This window comes from Trichechus manatus, unplaced genomic scaffold, assembly GCF_000243295.1.
Source record: "Trichechus manatus latirostris isolate Lorelei unplaced genomic scaffold, TriManLat1.0 scaffold00110, whole genome shotgun sequence".
NCBI classification, from domain to species: domain Eukaryota; kingdom Metazoa; phylum Chordata; class Mammalia; order Sirenia; family Trichechidae; genus Trichechus; species Trichechus manatus.
Window position 1 is genome coordinate 5,742,158 of NW_004444046.1, and position 22,406 is coordinate 5,764,563.

The 22,406-nt window shown below is 37.7% G+C and overlaps 1 protein-coding gene across 1 annotated transcript; it reads right to left on the reverse strand.

Annotated features, from left to right (window-relative positions):
- Positions 1–263: 263 nt before the first annotated feature.
- On the reverse strand, positions 264–20,418 carry SLC2A2 (solute carrier family 2 member 2). Its single transcript, XM_012557586.2, has 10 exons — positions 20,333–20,418; positions 17,236–17,498; positions 12,159–12,283; positions 9,188–9,303; positions 8,120–8,282; positions 7,430–7,617; positions 4,691–4,795; positions 1,738–1,839; positions 911–1,114; positions 264–826 (listed from the first exon to the last, which is right to left on the reverse strand). Exons 2-10 carry the CDS (start codon positions 17,406–17,408, stop codon positions 623–625), a joined length of 1,380 nt encoding a protein of 459 aa, XP_012413040.1. The 5' UTR covers positions 17,409–17,498; positions 20,333–20,418; the 3' UTR covers positions 264–622.
- Between the last annotated feature and the right edge of the window lie 1,988 nt (positions 20,419–22,406).

The window sequence follows — 22,406 nt, forward strand, 5'->3', positions numbered from 1 at the left end:
TGACAAAAATATAAGTTTTTCTTCATAAACATATTTTAATATATTCCGTAAACTAATTCACATGAAAATACTAAAAAAAATAAAATTTTAAACAAAATACAAATTCTAATGCACAAGAAAAAAGCTGAGTGGGAGAAATGGAAAAATTGTCAATATTAATGTGGATGTTACTGCTATTAGCCTATCTCATTTAGTATGAGATCTGTAACAAAATTCCAGTTTAATCATATTCAAATACATAAATATTAGTTGTATCTTCAGGTTTCTCGTCATAAGCTTAATGAAAAAATAATAAAATACATTGAAACGTTTTCAATTTTAGGGGAACCTTGTTGTGAAGAATAGGGCTAGGACCATTAGCACACGCTTGCCCTTTAGTGTTGCGAAGTAAGCTAGACATTTTGGTTTACTTAACTAGTGTCTTACCATCAAAAGTTTCTCTAACTTAAAAAAACAAATTTCTTTGGTAATATTTAATGACATTTCTAATCAGATCAGAGTTTGTAACAGCTCTTTTAAAAAATAAAATAATACTTCAAGATGTAGAGATAAAATTCTCAAGGAATCGTCATGGAAACATGGTTTCCTTCCTGTTTCTGTTCATGTCAAAAACAGGTTATCTTCATGCAGTTTCTGGAGATCCAAGGAATTCCATTTCTACAGCACCTTTTGGCCCTTGGGATGAGCCACTCTTCTTCTTTTGGAATTCTGCTGCGATTTCTTCAAGGGACTTTCCTTTGGTTTCTGGAACTTTAAAGAATATAAACAGGGTAAAGACCAGGATCACTCCAGCAAAGAGGAAAAACACATAAGGTCCACAGAAGCCCTGAAAAGAACAAACACAGAGTTCCACTTAGCAGCTGTTTGACCCTATCTTCTGTTGAGTAAATTTATACATTAGGCTTCTTACCTCAATGTATGGGAAACATAGACCTGTGATGAAATTGCAGAACCAGTTGCTGAATGAGGCTAATGCTAAAGCAGCAGGACGTGGTCCTTGACCAAAGAACTCGGCCACCATGAACCAGGGGATCGGGCCCGGCCCAATTTCAAAGAAACTGACAAAGAGGAAGATGGCTGTCATGCTCACATAACTCATCCAAGCCAACTTATTCTGAAGGGGGAAAAAAAGGAAAGGTAGAACTGAGGTAATTGACCAATTCTTCCTTTAGCTTAGTAGCCTCCCATTGAGTTCAGTTCTCTTCCTGATGTGTTTATGTTCTAAGTTACACTTAAATCTTCTGAGCTTCCTTATAGCAATCTTCTGGATTAGGACTTTATGTGACCCTTAATCATTCTTTTCTTGTGAAAGAGGCAAGGCAAGAGTCCAGTGACCTTTGCTCTTGCTCATACCAGGATTGTTGGACAGTATGACCTCCTGTGAAGTAGTGGATGAAGACACTGGGCTCTGGAGAGGTTCAGGTACTTGCCCAAGGTCACACAGGCAGCAAGTGGCAGAGTCAGTTGGGGTTGACCCCAGAGCCTGTGCTCTAACTATGCTGCGACACTACCTCCCTGAGTAACAATCACAATTTACATGCTAATCTTCAGTCTTCAAACCCAAGAAACTAGTTGTTCCCCTTTTCTTGATATTTCTCCTTTGTGTTATAGGCCGTTCCCCTGGCTTCATTTTATTAGTCAATTTCTAATATTTTTGACACAGGAAGCACTTAAACTTGGAGCACAAAGGTACTATCGTATGGTAACGAAAAATCTCAGTGCAGACACAGAACTCACCAGTAATATAAGTCCCACCGACATGACGATGGCACAGAAAAACATCCCACTCATTCCAATTAGAAGCAGAGAGCGTCTCCCTGCCTTCTCCACAAGGACTACCTAGAGAAGTTTAAACAAAAATATTTTCTCAGTTTTATGGGTCACCAAATATTGACTCTATATTAAGTCGTTTTTACTTCCGAAGAGTTCGTTTTAATTTATACAGCTGGAAGAAGTCAGTTCCATATTCCATTTTACAGATGGGGAACTGAAGGAGTGACTCTTGCCCTAGGTGGCAGTGCTGGTCTCAGTGAACAGAGGTAATCAACAAACGCCTGCTTAATTGAATCACATTGATTCGATTAGGCCATTCTAGAGACAGAAGCACAGCTTTCCAACACTCTAGGATTACCGCTTTGGATACAAAACTCAGAGACTTTATATATCTTGCATCTCTCCTAATTGATTTCCTATACAATTAAAATGTGAAGGTTCTACATAAAAAATTACATTGATTTCTCTTTTGATAATTATCCTAAGTTATAATTACAAGGGTTTGTTCACTACAGACACCTGACGGAGTAAAATCAATTAGGTACCAACTATTTCCAACCAATCTTACTGTTAATAAAGTCAAATCATGACCACTCACTTGAGCCCACATTTAATTGCTGAGAAGTGGGGGAAAAACAAACCTTTCTCAAGTTCATAAAATTTCAATGTACATTTTCACTCTTTAATTATGACTTTCAAAGTTAACTTGATGACACCATGTCAAGCTGCCAAAAAAAAAAAAAAAAGCATTTCTTCAAGAACAAGGGTGTTTATCTTTTTCTCTTGTTTCTGAAAAATTATTATCTGCTACTAATTGGAAGGATTTTTATTTTCATAATAAACTCTATAACCATATGCCTTGAAAATTGAATCAGACTCTCTCCTTGAAGCATGGATGTGTGACAAGGGGTGACACATGGCAGTCATCAGTGGCTGGAGATGTCTGTCCAAACATAACTGTCAAACTGTGTGCTCCCCAGATCCTGGATGACTAGCTGGAATTCTGTGGCCACTGCTTCTCCTCCAGATCCATCCTGCTTCCTGTATCCCACCATATTCTGTCTGTTTGGCTTCTCTCTCAAGATTAAAGGCTCTCTTCTACTGACTCATGAGTGTAGAAGAAAATATGATGTGGGGAACATTATTCAGCATGGCACTGGGAAAGTTACTCTCTTTTCCCAAACTCAGAAAACACAGATTGATTATGTTCCTACCAAATTGGTGAAATGTCAATATATTATCAGTGTATATTTCTATTTGGCTACACTTATTTGAAAGGATACATGGAATTTGGTATCATTAACTTTAGGAAGGGAACTGGGTGACTGAGGGACTGTCTTTATACTTTAAGACAACTTTTCAAAAATTAGTGTAATGAAAATGTCATCTGTATTCCTGGGTGGTTAATTACAGAGCTGATTAGAGCTGATTTTTTTTTTTCATTGTGTCACTCCCTTGCTCTAAAACTTTCACAGAATAAAAGGATGAACTCTAAAGAGATATATTTAAAATAATCAAGGCAGTTTTAAGTAAAACAATTCCTCCCCCTCCACTGGGGCTGGAGGGGCAAGGCAAAACTGAAATTATGCAGAAGTTTCCCGTTTGAGTTCTCCAATCTTGACAACTTGATGCTTTAAGTATCAAATCCTATTACACACCAAGTGTTTTAATAATAATCTCTATGCCAGAAAAATATGTTGAACAGGCAATATGATTTGCAAAAAATATTAAGCCAGGAGACAAAAGGATGTGATGTGAACAGTCCCTTGGATTGCATCCGAGTAACAGGCCTTCATTGATTTAGAGTGGCCTTCAGGCATTATCTCCAAAGGCTTGCCTGCAGAACCACTGGGCTTCATTGGTATCTGTTCTTCCTCCTTTTTCCAAGGTCCAGCACTGTTTAATGTGGTCTGGACAAACCTGCCTTTTGATCTAGGTATCCAGGCTGTAATTTATTGACCACCCTAAGGTAATAGCTAAAAGTCCATGTGCAGAGAAATGAACAACGAGTGACTAAAGAATATTGTGACCCCCCCAAAAAAAGTTAACATCACATACTTTCTGAATGTTCTGCATTCAAGGTAAAAAGTCCAATTACCCTCATTTTAGAGTGAATTAGTTAGGAGAGCTGTTGTTTATTTTAATGCTTACATTGTTACGTTAAACGTTGTCAAGACATTAAATCATTCCTTATATAAGGAATTTGATCTTAAGAAGAGTATATGATCTTTTCCCCTTGTGGGAACAAAAGACAATATTTCAAGTTCTGTACCACTTCTAGCTTCCTCCTCTTATAATATCACACATAATCCTGTGCATGCCCTTTGAGCTACCTGGAAGTTCTGCCTATTGGCCAAACATTGTAGGAATTTGCTAAGTCTATTTAATTTTGCTTAGAGGCTTAGCTGCCTATTAGAGAGGACCTTGTTTATTTTCCTTGGGTTATTTCAGTAAAAACCCCATTAAATTAGAATAAAAGTTTCTCCGAAGACATCACAATAAAAAAAGAATTTCAATCGTGGAAGGAGAGGAACCTAGGTAGAAGAGCCAATATAAACAGAAATGCCAAGCTGTTGATTAATCCCAAGGGGTTTAAGTCCAAAGTAAAGAAGGAAGCCAGGGCTTTACACAGGAGAAGTCGTCTGTGCCCCCAAGTGAGTTATCAATTCACAAACAAATGACTAAATGGCGTCCTAGCAGATGAGGAGACCCAGTTGACCCACCTTCTCAGTTATGCCTGATCTCAATACAATTGTTAGCTTATTCACAGACAGGAGTCTTCCCGTGACCCAGTTGGTGCTACATAACCAGAGCACGTGGACAAGAAGTCATTGATCACCCTTTAGATCACAAAGTTTTTTTTCCCTGTTCCTGGACTGAGGAACAAGTGGAGTATTTATATAGGGTATTTACTTACAGAGAGAGCAGTGAAAACTGTGTTGACAGCACCAACTCCAATGGTTGCGTAAACAGGTTGTCTGATTCCAGCTGACTGAAAAATGCCAGTTGAGTAGTAAAAGATCTGAAAAGTGAAAACAGTTTAGCCTTAATCAAGGAGCCTAAAACTGATAGCTTTAAATCAAGAAATATTTTAGGTTGTTTCGTTTTAGTTGTTTCAGTGGAACCACAGTCCTTAGAACTTCCTATTTTGTCCACCCTCTCCTTCCAGGGAGGGAGAACCCACAGTCTTCTTTTAATGTTTAATAGTGTCTGATTGCTTGAAAGTCCTCCTTAGATTTAGCTGAAATCTAAATCAATGACTATATTTTCTTTATTTTAAAATTTATTTTTACTTTCTGTGACCGTATAACATACTTGCAAAAATGTATACATATCCTAAGTGTACAGCTCAATTAATTTTCACAAACTGAATGGATCAAGAAATAGATCATTTCCAGTTCTCCAGAAACTCCCTGTATGTTTCTGCATTCATCATCTTAAGGAAACTACTTTTCCAACTTCTAACACCATGGATAAATATTGCCTAGTCCTGTACTTTATATAAATGGGACCCGACAGTAGTAGTATTTTGTGTCTGGCTTCTTTAGTTCAGCATTACCTTTGTGAGAATCACCCATGTTATTTGTGTATTTGTAGACTTCATTATCATTGCTATATAGTATTTTACTGTGTTAAATGTACCACAATTTATTTACCCATTCTACTGTTAATGGCATTTAGGTAGCTACCATTTAGCGGCATTGTAAACAGTGCTGCTACAAACATTCTAGTACAGTTATTTTGGTGAAATAGGTACACATTTATACATAGGAATAGAATTGCAGGGCCACAGTGTATGTGTTGGTAGACAGTGCTAAATAGTTTTCCTAGAAGTTGCATCAGTTTTACACTCTCACCAGTGTATGTAAGAATTCTGGTGGTAATTGCATTTAATCAAAAATTTCCGCTATTCTCAGTGGAGATGGAGAATACTGGTTCACAGCTTCCCTAATAGCCTTTTCTTAATTACTTATGTTTATAATAGTCTTTTAGGTCATTCTGTGATTCTGTCATCCTCTGTCTTCCCTCCTCACATACCATGCCCTGTTGCTGGAACTGTTTCCTATAGATAGGTTGATGCAGGAGGAGTGTATATACCATGTTCAGTGAGTAGTGGCTTACAGCACACTGCACACATTTTTAGATTGCCCAGCAACCTCAGGTTTAACATTTCCTAGCTACCTCTCTAAACCAGGCTTTGGGCTGGAAGCTGAAGCAGAGAGGTTCAGAGAGATTAAGTATCGTGACCTGGGATATACCGGCAGATCTGAGACAGGCTACCAATGTCTTTGCCCCCAAGTTACACAGAACATTAGATAAAAATGAACACTAAGGGGAGACAGAGAGCACAGCGAAGCAGTATTTGGCTTGCAGAGTGAGGTTCAGATCTCCTTTTATTTCAACGGATGGAAATCACTTTGCCTTCCGCAAGTCTCTACATATCTGTAAGTCACCCCCAAAATGTTCCTAGTTTGTAGACCCAGGATTGGCCCAATACAGTACAGCAGAAGCCCAATCTACATTTTTCAACAGCAGTGAAAGGGGATAAGTGATTTTTTTTAATTTTATTTTATTTTATTTTTTAATATTTTATTGTACTTCAGGTGAAGGCTTACAGAACAGATAGTTTCTCATGTAACAGTAGCACACATGCTGTTTTATGACATTGGTTAACAACCCCACAACATTTTAACCCTCTAAATTCTCAACTTTTTTTTTTTTTTTGGTGAAAATACACATAGCCAAAGATACGCCATTTCAAAAATTTTTTTACATACACGTTTAAGTGACATTGACTACGCTCTTCTAATTGTGCTGTCATTCTCAATAAGTGATTTTTTTGATCTAGTTTCTTAAAAAATGCTTGAATTTTTCTTGTAGAAGCTAGTTGCCAGTAAAACCATTTTGATCTGTATAATGCAGGTGTTTCAATTCATTACTAAAAATTTGGCTACTTTAATACTCATTATGTTTTTCAATTGTGTCTTATCTGTCTTCACTCACCATCATCATGTCATTTTTTACTGTTGTCTATTTTGTGTTCTGTACCCCCAAATAGAATGAGAATTTCTTGGATGATAGAAGGCTGAGATTTGTACCTGGCTATCTGGTATACTGCCTTTAAGTAGACAAAGGGAATCATGGAATTCCTTTTACCCAGGTTATCATAAATTCTAAATTTGATACTCAGCTCTAGAAGCCCCTCATAATCAGGTTTTTTTGATATAACAATTCTCCCTTTCCCTCTTTTGTATTTATTATGACTTTTGCCTTCTTACCTTGATCTTAACAGACTTATAATACCATTGATTATAGACAGGTTAGAATTTAGTTGAGGCAAAAGAAAATTCATACTAACTCACTATGTGGTTTTTTTGTAGTAAGACACATGCATGTAGTAAGCAACACACAACTGTAGTCTCCAAGCAACCAGATGGAATAATATTGTATTAAAATCATGAATAACTTTAGCCTTTTCTTATAAATTCCTTCTTAGATAAATAGAGTGGGGCTCTGTACATAGAATAATTACTGTGATAAGAACCAGGTTTGTGACATTTTAAAATGTCTTTTATCTATTTAAACGTATACCTCCCTCCCTTTCTACTTTAATTTCACTTTGCTCTTAAGAGTTAGGGAGTATTTTTAAACTTACTGCATTGATTCCAGATAATTGCTGGGCCATATGTAGCATCAGTGCTACTAGAAGGGGTTGTCGGTAGCTAGAAGTGGTGAAGAGCTGAATCATGGAGACTTTCTGCCCACTTGATGCTTCTTCCTTTTCTTTTCTTATCTCAATCATGTCTTTGTTGACATCATCACATCCTCTGAGTCTTTTCAGGCCTGTTACCAGAAATGTTCACATTTAATCAACTCAGGTCAAAACAAAAATAAATTTATTTTTATTAATGAAAGAGCTAAAATTTTTTGCATGCCTCTTTTTATTACTGCAGAGTATGGGTGCTGAAAATTAGTTTTTGTTAAGTTAAATACTGATCTTTTATTAAAAGAAGCAGCAGAACATTTGCTTCATCTCATAACAAAGAAAACCATGATCCTTATAATCATAGAAGCATAATGCTGGAAGGGTCTTTAAGAAGCTTCTGATTGAGTCCAATACCCTCCATGTGGGTTTCTGGTTTGAGTTGGAGTGAATACTTATGGGTGCAAAATGGCATGCACTGATCATATTAATATGATTTTGCACACTCTTCTTACATGTGGTCTCTGGCTTCCTTTGGAAGGCATGGGTACCCATTTAACAAGCAACCATTCATCACACTGTTTTGCATTAGCTGGTAATTCCAAAACAATAAAAAGAAGGAAAAACAACCCACAACCTTACTTTTCTTTGCTTTGACTTCCTTTTCCAATTTGATGTAAAGGTATCTGGGGCTTTCTGGACAGAAGAAGAGCAGCAGAGACTGGAGGATGGCTCTCCCAGCAGACAGACCAAGCATTATGTGCCACCGATCAGGATTGCCCAGGATAAATTCAAGGCCAACAATCTGAAAAGGCAGGTAGGAAGTGTCTCAAATGCCCCACACTTTGAGGCTAGCTTCTGCAACAACTTGTTGAAGAAGCACATTGGCCCTTGGTAATTTCTAACAACTTTGGTTCAAGTATTCACAAGACAGAAACTTTTACTAGTGTGTTTCACCTTAACTAAATTAGGGGCTATTCGTTTTACAAAGAATTCACCTAGGTTTGTTTTCATTAACTCTAATGGGACATTTAAGCCGGAATCAACCAAACTTTCAAGAACACATTGGATTTTCAAAGCAACACACAACTATAGTCTCCAAGCAACCAGATTGAATAATATTGTATTAAAATCATGAATAACTTTAGCCTTTTCTTATAAATTCCTTCTTAGATAAATAGAGTGGGGCTCTGTACATAGAATAATTACTGTGATAAGAACCAGACTTGTGACAGACTGCCCTCTGAATAGCCCTATGGGTAGGGTTCCAAGTACTCCCTCTGAGATCACAGGGTAAAAGGGAAGGATAGAGCCAGGCTGCAAGCCCCCATTCTAGCCAAACAAGAGCTATTGTGGTAATCATTTATGTATTAGATTTCCAGGTAAGTTATCAAAACAAATTATCGACAAATGTCCAAAATTTGAAATTTCCTACTCCTTGAAATCCAAATGGAATAATTCTAGAAATAGCTCTGGAAGTTCAAGTCTTGTTGGAGGCTTGCCAGGTCACCTCCAGTGCCAACCCCACCAAACCTCCAAGGGGAAAAGTAAGAAATGATAATAATTTAGCTTTGAGCTAATAAGCCTGTGCCTCTACACCACCTCTACCACCATTGGTGGAGTTTTTTCTTTCCTTTGTGGTAGTCTACAGTGAAATCAGCCAGTCAGAGAGGGAGAGGATGGGTGAAGTTGAGGATGGGGAGTTGTTACCTGACTAATAAGAATACCCATGACAATGGCCAGCTGGTGAATAGTACCCAGAGCGCCCCTGAGTGTGGTTGGAGCAATCTCACCAATGTACATTGGAACCAGGCCTGAAATTAGCCCTGCATGAAACAAGAACATGGAAGTTAAAACACAGCAAGGACTACCTCAGTGGCACTAATTTAGTGTAAGTACAGTTAATGTCCTAAGAGGCCTTCTGAGTCAATTGAAAGGAACAGCCTTGTCTTCAGCCATAGACACAGTTTATGCAAAAAATATTTCTTGATAAGACCCCAAATGAAGTTGAAGTTGGAAATGTGAGTAGAAAGAAATGGTTAATCATGTATTTGGCATGTCCTCATAACACTGTTTTGCCTAGTTAAAAATTTATGTTACTACTATTTAGTTTGGAGCCCTGGTGGTGCAGTGGTTAAGAGCTTGGCTGCTAACCAAAAGGTCGGCAGTTCAAATCCACCAGCCACTCCTTGGAAACCCTATGGAGCAGTTCTACTGTGTCCTGTAGGGGTGCTATGAATCAGAATCTGCTTGACGGTAACAGATTTTATTATTTAGTTTAGATCACAATGCCTTAGATGGTCTTCAGAAAAGAGACTGAAGAATGCTTTGCCAGTATTCTTAATCTAGACTCATGGGATTAAAGGGAATTTGAACATATCTAGGCCAACATTTTTTACTTGATAGAGGTGGGAAATGACTTGCCCAAGATCACAGAGCATTAGAAACAGAACTATAGGAACTATCTAGATTTCCACAATGTGGAGGTGCCTGAAGACCACTGTTGGGGCGATGGTGTAGAGAGGTAGGAAGAGGTTAAGAAACTCAGTGACTTTGGAGATACGATTCCCAATCACTCTAACTAGTGCAACTCAACTTCTCCTTTATTCTTTCCAAATATTGGGCTTGAGAGATTTTATTGAAATAAAGCCTTTTGCCACTTAAAAGAAACAAAAATTTGAAAAGCAGTAGGCCATTCTGCCTTCTGTAGCTTCCTTAAATGCAGATGATTGTAATCACTTAGAAATGGTGGAGTACCCAGCAATTTGCTGATTGCTTAGAAAGGTCAGAGACAATCAGTAAGGTAAGGCTGAATTCAATATTCGGCATTTTCTTAAAAATTTAAAAGTAAGATTTATCAAAGGCTTTCTCTTAGTGAGACTGCCTGTCAAACGGGATGGATAGTGTCCGTGTAAAAGATTGTTTTGGAAGTTGTTATCAGTACTATTTTAATGCTTCAGATCGTTCTTAATATTTCACATGAAAATTTACACCATTGGCATCTGTATATCTGCTGAATTTTACATGTAACTCTAACATGTGGCATGTTGACCTTAAAAAAGAAAAAATAAAACATATTTATTTGGCTCTACTGTCGGCTGTACTATCTTTATGTAAAACCCACTACTATACCTCAAGAACAGAATAATGTGGATAAGCTCACAGATCTGAAGTCACATGGATCTGAAGTTGTATTCTAATTACTATAATTTTTAGCAATTTTAATGTTCAGAATAGGACCAGGCATAATTTTAAAAGATGGTTGGAGAGTACAAGCAACTTTGATACGCTAGTGATTGGTTGCTCCACAATATTTAACATTTTCAATTTTGCCAAAAATATTTTGTGATTTTTTAACACTGTATTAAAAAAAAAAATGGAAAGAAAAGAATAGTGTTCTGAGCCTCTCTGATAGGTGTTATTATCTGCACTCTACAGAAGAGGAAACTGAGGTTCAGAGTTAATTACTGTATCTCAGGCCAGACAGAAAGAGACAGTACCAGAATTTATTCACTTGGAATCCAGAGCTCTTCCCATTGTGTGTGTTGACTCTTCACCTTGATAAAGCTACCCTGACCTCCAGTTATTTGTATTAACATTGAACATAATGAAAAGAGACATTTAATTAAGTTACCAATTAACTTGCGGGTATTTTAGACTTTGGCTTCAACTGATTGTTGAAGACACATGGAATAATAGTCTTTTTCTCTTCTGCAGATAAAAGTGTAACAGATATTTTACACATAATTTTGTGTAATCATCTTCCCCCTCCTTTACTGCAAATACCCATACATATACATAAAACCAGGAGTCACATTTATTTTGGTAACTAAGACTGCAGAACATAGTGAGGGGGTTTGGAGAGGAGCACGCATGTTACATGGATGTTAGTGCTTTGAAAGGCAGCTACAATTTGGGTTAAACTACTGAAAACCTCAGCCCAGAGCCATCAGAATCAGGCCTTCATTGGCACTGAGAAGTTAAAGATTTGGCAGTTTGTTTTAGAAATTGAGTAATCCTCTCTTTGCTCAGACTTCTGCTGATTTGTTTGAAAAGTGTTACCAAGAACTAGTGATTCCAGCTATTCAGATGGTAGAGTTCATGGATGGGCATTCTTCCTCCACTCTGAACAACGCAAGGGTTATTGCCTACCCACTGCTTCTGCTTGAGTCCCTCTCCTGTGGTCACTGCCATGGTACCACCTCTAGGAAAGGTGGTCTGAATGATGGGCCAGGGTGTCAAGGTCTTGCCAGATAAGAGAGACAGAAACATAAGCATGGAGGTGGGCCATAGGGGCAAAGCTAGGTGTTCTGGCTGTAGCAGCCCTCTGTACAAAAAGGGTAATAGTAACAACTACCATGTCTTGGCTGCTTACTGTATGTCAGATTTTATGTTGAACATTTTACATTTAATAGATGAAGAAACTGAGAGTCAGAGTTAAATAATTTGAGATCATAAAACTAGACATGATGCCATTGCCATGGACAAGAACATAGCATCACCATTCCCAGTTATTGGTCCCAAACTTCCCTCACTCGGGATTTTAACTATACGCTATTGCCCTTACTTTCTGTGATACTGTCTTAGGCTCAAAATATTCCCAGAATGTTACCACATCTGCTTTTAGAATAATTTTTAGACAAAGATTGTGTGTGTGTGTGTGTGTGTGTTTAAGACTTACCAGAGTAGAGTCCTGATACGGCTCTTCCTGAAATTATAAAAATATGAGATGGTCCCAATTTTGAACACCCCATCAAGAGGGCTCCAGTCAATGAGAGAATGTTTGCTACCAACATAGCTTTGATTCTGAAATTTTAAAAAGTAAGGATTATAAATTCAGCACCAAAACTTGATAAAAGTATTTGCTTTCAGCACATGCTAAGATTTTTTTTTTTTTTAATCTATGAGTGATTATTTTCATTTTGCTGTTAGTTAGTAAAAGCTAACTAAACCTGTTGTTGTTGAATCAATTCCGACTCATAGCAACCCAACAGGACAGAGTAGAACTATCCCATAGGGTTTCCAAGAGGCAGCTGGTGGATTTGAACTGCCAACCTTTTGGTTAGCACCTGAGCTCTTAACCACTGTGCAACCAGGGCTCCAAAAACTAGCTAGGGGATCTTAAACCAAGATTGCTACTTTGTGTTATCTGTGAACTGAAGCATTAACAATAAGTAGTATTTATTGACGAAAGAATTTGGTTTCAAGCATATCACTGATTTGATGATTAGTGGTGATGAATAGTTTAACACTTTAGATACTTTTATAAACAGTTAACTAATTTAGCTATCACCAAGCAATTATTCTTTAAAGCTATAAATTGACTGCTTTGAAGAATAATTGCTTGGTGATACGAACTGAACCAAACCCATTGCTGTCGAGTCAATTCCAACTCATAGCGACCCTATAGGACAGAGTAGAACTGCCCCATAGGGTTTCCAAGGAGAGGCTGGTAGATTGGAACTGCCGACTTTTGGTTAGCCGTAGCTCTTAACCACTGTTGCCCCAGGGTTATTGCTTGGTGATAGCTAAATTCAGTTCTGTAGTTGTAACCTATGATACCTTATTTCCTTGTTTTAAATGGCACAGCTTTTTAGTTGATATAGAAAATAAGAAGAACTTTGAAAGTTAAATTTTTTTTTGAATGAATTATTTGGGAGTAAACTAAAACATTCTTTTACTTTAAGTCTTATCTTAGAGAATTATAAATTATTCTTATTTTAACATTGTATGCCAGCATATTTCCAGAATCTATGAATTAATGTCAACCAACATGAACTATGTAAAAAAGCTGACAATAGCAACAAAAACATCGTCTTCAAAATTAATAATATGAAAATTGACCAAATTTGCAGATATTTGATTCTTTTAGTCCTATTAAATGAGCAAGTGAGGTACATAAAGCCCTTCTTCAAAGTTGTGTTGAGGATTATAAGGCCAATAAAGAAATCTGTGCATACAGGTGTGGAAATGTTTGTGCTACGAAGAAATGTAAACACCTGGTTATGTTCTATTTCAACATTTCAAACTTTGATGGGTAGACTTTTTCTAAGCAAATATCTTTAACACCAAGCAAATTTTTCCCTGGAGAATAAAACTATAGTATCTCATAGTGTAATGGCTGCCCAACAACCATGTGGTCCACTGAATAAAGAACCCTCAAGATGCCCATTTCCTAATCCCCAGACGCTGGGAATATGTTACCTTATATTCAAAGGGACATTATAGATATGATTAAGTTAAGGATCTTGAGATGAGGAAATTTTCCTGGATTACCCAGGTGGGCCCAATGATGTAATCACAAGTGACTCCATGAGAAGGAGGCACAGGCAGATATTATTACAGAAGAGAAGGCAAAGTGATGTCAGACTCAGAGATTGGAGTGATGTGCTTTAAAGATGCAGGAAGAGGCCACAAACCAAGGGAATCCAGGTGGCCACTAGAAGTTGGAAAGGGACAGATTCTCCCTCTTAGAACCTCCAGAAGAAACCAGCCCACCTGACACCTTGACTTTAACCCAGTGACATTGGTTTTAGACGTCTAACCTCTGAAACTGTAAGAAAATAAATTTGTGTTGTTTTAAGCCACTAAGTTTATGGTAATTTGTTAAAGAGCAATAGGACAGTAATACAAACAATTTGTTGGAAATGAATTATAAGCCATTATTAACTACCTAAAAACAGGGGAAATAGAGTGATTTGGAAACTGGTCAGCCCCAGAGCCGCAGGTTAGAAAAAGACGTGGAGAGGTGCTCAGATACTGCAAAGTCTTTTTTTCTCTACACAAGGACAGAGGGCAAGCAAATTCTATAATTTACCTAAGAAGTTGTTACCAGCTAGCCAATAGTCTATTCTATTGGCTGGAGGTGGGGGTGGGGGATTAAAAATCTTAAAAGAAGTAACCTGAAAGGACTTTTGATGCGAGGTTACTCTAAAGTCCCTCATCCTTACCACCAAATAGTGGATGCTAGAGCACTTTATACAACTTGAAGAACTCTTCTGCTCAGATGTGAGAAATGGCTGAGAATAAACAATCATACCCCCCCCCCAAAAAAAAAACAGTTGCCATCAAGTTGACTCCAACTCATGGCGACCCCATGGGTTTCAAAGCAGAACTGTGCTCCATAGGGTTTTCAGTGGTTGTAACCCTGGTGGTGTAGTGGTTAAGAGCTCAGCTGCTAACCAAAGGTTGGCAGTTCGAATCCCCCAGCAGCTCCTTGGAAACACTATAGGGTAGTTCTACTCTGTCTTCTAGGGTTGTTATGAGCCGAAATTGACTTGATGGCAACAGGTTTGATTTTATTTTTTTAACCTTTCCAAAGTAGATTTCCAGGCCTTTCTTTTGAGGAGCTTCTGGGTGGATTTGAACCACCAATCTTTCAGTTAGTAGCTGAATGCTTAACAGTTTGCACCACCTGGAGACTCAAGTAATCTATATATATTTGAAATAGTTGAATCAGGGGAAAAACTGAATTCTACCGAAGTATATTTTCTTTAAATCGTGCTCTAAATACTCCTGTTAGCACAGGCTTCATCATTGTCATTGTTGTCATCATCATTATCATCATCATCAAAATAAGGCCATATTTGTTGCCTGCTTACTAGGTGACAGGTATTGTACTAAACCCTTTACATTCATTCTCATTTAATCCTCACAATAAGGCCATGTGGTAGGTATTAATTTTCTCAACATTGCAGCTGAGGGGAAATGTCTTAGAGTATCTAAGTAACCTGCTCATTTTCACACAGCTAGTAAGTGAGTGAGCTGGGACTTGATCTATATGAAAACAAAGCTTAATGCTTCATTTGAATGAGTTCCCTTTTTTGATTGAAAAAGATGCATGCATTCAAAGACAAGTATACATTGCATACCTTGACCTTACTATGGCAGTGTGGGTTGCATAGATCATGGTCTGCCACACCATGCCCTTGTAACTGGAAGTGCACGGCCTCTGGAAAAATTGTCCTTGCAAACTCATACCTATGAAAGGGTGGCCACAGACATCTATTGGCTATTGCACAACTACAAGACTTCCTTTAGAAATAATGAAAGGAATACATTTTTGTTTATTTATATTTAGCTGGTAGAGAAATGACCCTGGCAATAAAAAATTATTTTTTAAAAATCATGTCACTTCCCAGTGAATCTCCTTGGAAAACATAGCTTTGCAGGAGAGATTGAACTCTTTTGTCTTAATTTTGAAGTTGAAATTATGAATTTTATGGCTGTTCTTCAAGGAAGATCATTTTTCTCTTGAGCGCTGGAAGATGCCTCACTTTTACTTTCCCACAGGCCATTGGATAAATGGTCATCACATTGTTGATGCTCAGTCCTAGTGTTTGAGAGGACATGAGTCCTGGTTCCACCCTTAGGACACTAATGAAAGGTTTTAGCCTAAGTTCCTGGGCCCGTCAGAACCTCCTTTCAAAATGAGAGATAACAAGGAGTTACATTTTTTCTTCAGAAATGAGAAGAAGTATATTTTAAAATTTTATTTTGTTTTATTTTGCTTAATTTGATTTACTTTAGAAATAATCCAGATAATTCTCCATTTACTGTTTAAACCAATTTGGTGCAAATTGAAATCACTTTTAAAAGATGAAAGTAAGTTTAAAAACTGTATTTTATGAACTCTGATTTAAAGCTTAACTGAACACCAATAAGTTGATAAAAAGGTAAGGAACTGACCATTTTCTTTTACAATAGAGGAAAGTCCTTCTCAAATAAGAACAAGAATAAAACTTGGGTTACCATAAAACCTTTTAGTTAAGAAAACATCTTACAGCCTTACTATGTAAAAGCTCCAGTATAAGAGGGAGAAATTATCAGAGTTTTAATAACTAAGAGGTAAACATTATAATTTATAGCTGGAATTGGAAAAACTAAATGAATAGTAATCTAGAATTATTAAGCCAGTTGCCTATATTGTTATTTACGTGTTTAAAGGTTTTTGCATTTTCTACATTTTCCATATTTGGCATATATTATTTTTCTAATGAGAAAAAGGGTAATTAATATATAAAAGCTGGGCTCAGAGGGCAGAAAATAAATCTAAAAAAATAAATAATCATTTGATTTTCTGATTTTATTTTCTGTTTATATATAGGGGGAAAATGCCAATAGCTTTAGTATGTCGCGTGACTAAGTGAAACTTGAGTGTAAAGGCATTCCACTGATGTGCTTAGTCCAAAACACATAGTAAAAACCAGAGTTGAGAAACTGAGACACCCCTTGTTTCATCCCTGGTTGTGGCTTTGAGATAGCAGCAGCTAGAAACCCCATGCCAGGCAGACTGGACAGCTGGAAGCTGGGGATATTGACTTGACCTTAGGACTTGACCGATCCAAATGCTAAGTTCTAATTTGAATATGAAAAACTGGATGCCTGAGAAATGGAGAAATTTGGTGAAGCACACAATAGACACACAGGTTAAAAATTCCAATACTGGCTCTTCTGCTAAGTTCTGAGCTAACGATTTGTGCAGTGGTTTCCTAACATAATTTATAATTTAGAAAGCCAGACGATCAAAGTGATTATCTAGAAAAACACACTGGACTCTTTTGCTGTAAATGCCTCCAAACTAAACCTAACTGTTGCAACAGCTTTTCCCATTGACATGATCTGACGTTGACCTTGGTCATGTGTTGGAAAAACAACTCTAAAATTATTCCACAAAGGAAAGGTAATATCTTTCTGAACAAATTCTAACAACACCAAAATATTGAAGTTTCCTATGCTTATCTATGAAATTTGCCTACCTTCCAAGTTTGTCTCCAAGCCACCCACCAAAGACTGATGCTATCATTCCACCAACTGCAAAACTGGACACAGACAGGGACCAGAGCATGGTGACCCAGCCTTCAGATGCCGCACTCTCTTTCTTGACCCAGGGGTCTTGTGTTGTGTTCATTGGGTATGGGAGTGTAGGCATTTCATCTGTACTGTTGATAGTATAGTTGTTGATAGCCCTTCGGTCATCCAGTGGAATGTCCAACACGTGTCGATAGTGGGAAACTATGATCTGAGGAAATAAAATAAAGGAAAATAACTCCAGCATTTCAAGCATTCTAAAATATTGTTTTTGGTTTTCTTTGAAAATAAAATCATCCCAAGTATGTGTGATACGTACAAACATGGATAGATTTATTTACAGCTGACCATATCCTGTAAAAGAGTGGTCCCAAATTCCATTGCCGACAGGAGCCAGACAGGAACAAATTAGCAAAGGATGCAAGTACCTTGATGAACAGAAGACTGAAACCCATCCTCTACGATTGGGGATATAATATGGATGGTTGGGATTGTGGAGTAGAAGAGCATTTGCTCCAACTAAAGGAGGCAACTGCAAATGCGAGGCTAGTATTGCATGATTTTTAATTTTTTAATGGAAACCAGAATTCTGGACTTTCCTGTAAGATTCTCAATGTTTAGATGTTGGCAACTATTCAAATTGAAAATAATCTGCATGCTGAAAAGACCTATTTTTGTGCAAATATGACCTTTGTACAGCAGGATTTCAATTGCTTACATAAATATTTCAATAGTAGCATAAAAATGGGTGTAAAAAAACAGATTGGGAAAGACAAGGCCGAGAATAAAATCAGTATAAAAAATAAAAACACTAGGTGCTGTATCCTTGCTAGAAGTGAGCTACAAATTTAGCATTGACTTTCCTAGCAGCCAGTACAAAGAGGGGAAAACAATCAGATATATGACTGATAAATTCCGAAGATAAAAATAATTCAGTGACCCCTAAGAAGGTAATGAGACCTAAAGGAAGTTTCTCCTATTGATCTTCATAGAGTTCAGTGTTAATAGGATGAACAATGTTCAAAACTGTATTTGAGAGAGTCGTATTTTATAATGTGCTTCAGTAGGGGCATATATCATATTAAAGTGAAATTGAGTAAAAGCACATCCTTTGGGCCATCTTCCTCCCATGGCATTCCTCTCAATGATGATTTGATCACTGTTCAGTGGTAGTGAGCTGTGATGATACTCTCCAACAAGTACCTGGAATGCCGCTGTTTTCGTTATGTGCAAAGTCCTATGTGTTAAAGTCAGCTGAATGAGGGGGAGAATTGATATTCCTTTATGATGAAAGAAGTCAGATCAAGACATTTGTCTTATTAGAAGGCCACCCTATATAGATAATGTGCCTAGAAAAAAGGCTCAAGGAATTATCTAGAATGTTCTCAGCAGTTTTCTCTACTTGAGAAAGTTATAGTTTTTTTTTTTTTAATAGTTTCTGCAATAGGTATGTGTTATTTTTATGTAATAAAAAGTGTTACTTTTAAATATCTTAAAATAATTACAAATGTCATTCAGCTAATAAAAAAAAGATGGGATTGAATGATATAATTGTGTTTAAGCACCTTTTTAAACACACAGAAAAGGAGGGGTTGTCAAGAGGGCACTCATGGATGCCAGTGATGGGATCCCTGTTTCCAGCTCTGGCTCTGGGACTTAGATTGGAGGATGGGAGACTTGACTTTATTTAGGTTTCCCTCTAAGATTGGTGAGGATGGTTTAACTAAGGATGGGAATAAGTCTTCCACAAAAAGAGAAGGGGCTCTACCGGTTCCAGGTAATGGTGAAGTTGAACCAAATTTCAGGCAGCCTGCTAATGTGGCAAATATTTGTCACTACCCACAGAAAAAAACGAAATATTCCCTAGACCTTTCAGCCATGGCGAGGCCCACTTCACTTGGGATGATGTGTGGCACTTAACGGGAGCACATCTTTTGGCCCAAGGAGCAAACTTTTTCAAGTGATGAGCTGTGGCCAGCATACATTGCACACATTCACACCCTGCAGGATCTTAGATCTTCCTTGGAGTCTAATGTAAGAGAAGCAAGTGGAATAGTGATGAATTTATTAGGAGGCACTCAGCAAATGCTCATACCCTCATTCATTCATTAGAGTACCTTCCATGTGCCAATCATTGTGCTTAGCACTGGTGATAGAAAGAGGAACAAGATAGCAATCCTGCCCTCAACACTTTGATAGTCTGAGTTAGAGCAGAGGGGAATGGATTGCTGGTTCCCTCTTGGTTACAGGCTGTATGAGCTATGAAAAATCACCTCTCTCTCCTGTCTGTTCATTGGACACAAGAGTAGGGATGCACAAAATAAATGAGAAAAGTTTTAGAAATTATTCGATATTAAAACAAAACAAAACAAGAACATCTGAATAGTCATCATGGAGAAAGTCAAAACTTTTTTGAACTCCTTGATTATTATTTTAAGGTTTGTATTATTTTACTTTGAATTAACCATAGGAGACAGGAATAGGGTGAAGGACTATAATCTTTTTAGTGCTTAAGGCTCCTAAAGGTTTTAATCTGGCTGGAAATGAGGAAAATAAGGTTGTTGGGTTGGCTGAATTGGAAACAGCATATGTTAAAATGCCTGATACACACTAAGCAGGTGCTCCATAAATGTCTGTCCACCAAATGAAATACATCTTTCTATAGTTTTTTATTACCTGAAGTTTTTCATCCATGTAGTCTTGAGAGCTCTGAATAAATGCTGCAATAAGCTTTTTTTTTTTAAACATTGTTGGGCACGTGGTATTCTGGCTAGAGTTTCCTGTAAGCTCAGCAAACTGCAGAGTCAGCAATCAAGAATTATTTTTGACTCCCCCTTTTTTTTTCTCTTACTGTGACGGTTGCTGACTGAGGAGTCAAGGCCAAGTTTATCAGCTTTGCAGACATGCACACTGTACCTGACAGAGGCCAGGATTACCTGGTGTCTTCACGTGGGCACACTCTATCTCCAAGTACCGGGAACATGTGATAGCTCTCTGTCACTGACAGGGATTGCCAAAAAGAGAACTTGTACATGTTCCACTTGCCTGTTGAGGTGCATTGATCACACCCAAGTCATATCCGAACTGGAAGGAGCTCAGCACAGTAGTGAAGACAGTGAAAACCAAAGTCCTGGTGATCTGTGGAGAATGATACAGAGGGCAGGAAAACACTCGGGTGATTTCAGTTACCCATCATCCCGGCCGTCTGCAGCGTGGACTTTTACAGGCTGGTTCTTTCCTCTCGCTACTCATTGACAGTATGCCTTGTGTTCCCGGCAGGCGTTGTTCATTTGAGAGTGTGAGAGCCATTCATCCTTTCCCCTACACTGCTAAAGCTGAAAGCTATTTGGGGCAGCTTGTTCCAGGGGAGGAACAAACATCCCCTACATAAATACGTACATACATATATATATATATATATATAAAGCAACCAAAATCAGGAAAAAGAACTAGAATTGCTGCTGACGAAAGTAAACTGTCAACATAAGAACAGTCGTTGTATCACTGGGAGAAGTCAAATGAGACCCAGTAACAAAGAGATGAGGAGCTCTCCTGGACATTGCCATGGGACAAAAACACCTTGGTACTCATACAATAGGCATCATCCCGCCATTATCATGATCCACGTCAATACCGAAGTGAGTGTACTTTTCAGGGTTTGCAATTAAAATTTTAGCACCTAGAACTTTTGGACCTAGAATGGTGGGTTAGTGGATGTTGTTTTCTCTCCAACACTGTGTAGCTACAGTAAAACAGTGTAGAAAGAGGCAGAGCATTTATTCCCTTCAACTTAGCAATTACAGTGCTAACCATACTCTTGCTGTCAAGTTGACTCATGGTGACTCCATGTGTGTCAGAGTAGACCTGTGCTCCATAGGGTTTTCAATGGTTGATTTTTCAGAAGTAGATCACCAGTCTCTCTTCTGAGGTGCCTCTGGGTGGACTCAAACTTCCAACCTTTCAGTTAGTGGCTGAGCATGTTAACCACTTACACCACCCAGGGACTCCTTTAACCACACTAGATAAATCATGTGCACTGAGAGACACTCAAGAATATTCAGTGCAATATTTATATATACTTGTGTGTATAGATATAAAAAAGAAAATATTCTAGAAAGTACCTAAATGTCAGTCAAAGGAAAATGCTCAAATAGATTCAGATACATCAGGGTATAGAATACTATGCAGCAGTTAAAAATAAGGTGATTGTTACGTACTGACTTATTAAGTGGCAAAGGAAGTTGTATAATCTCATTAATGTTTTTTCTAAAAAGGCTTAAACATGAGTATTCTTTGATTTGTGCATATATGTATATAATTCATAGAAAATTTTCTTGAAGAACAAATAACAAGATAATGTCCTTTGGGGAGAAGTATGAGATTAGAAAAGGAGGATAAAAGGGTATTTTTTAAAATTTTCTTTATATTATTAGACATTTTATAAGGAAAATATTTCATGTATACTAAAATTTAATATGTTTCTAAGATTTTTAAATAAAGAGCAAGAGATATAGTGGGCACTTTGTTGAATGAATGAATGTGTCCTGTCAACATGGATTCCAGTTCCCACTCTTAGTAGGTATCTGACCCGAGCCACTTCACCTTAGGAGCTACAGTTTTTCTCTAAATGGGGGATGACTGTAATTTCCCCTACTGCAGCATGAAGAATAGTTGATTAACCAGGACCTCTTGCTTCCCAGTCATGCTGGAGGTTGGAAAGTTCACAGTGTCATCATCAGCAAAGTATTATCACAGAAGTGCCCTGAAGGAGCCCTTGAAGTTATTTAGGCTGGTGACTCCAAAACCAGAATCTCCTTGAAGAGCTTGTTCTACATGCAGATTCTTGGGCCTCATCCCAGACCTACCACCGGATTGGAATCTCTAGAGTGGGGATTGGGAATCTACAGGTTTACAAAGCTCCCTCTCTTTCCACTAAATTAATTACAGGTGGTGCCTATGTAGACTTCCCTCTCAACAACTTCCTTCCCTGAAACAAAGGACTTCAGAGCTGGCCAAAAAGATATGATGATGATATGATACATATTATACTACCCAAAATGATATTTTATACAAACACACACGCTCACACTATGTGGTCTGTGGTGTACCAGAGATTCTG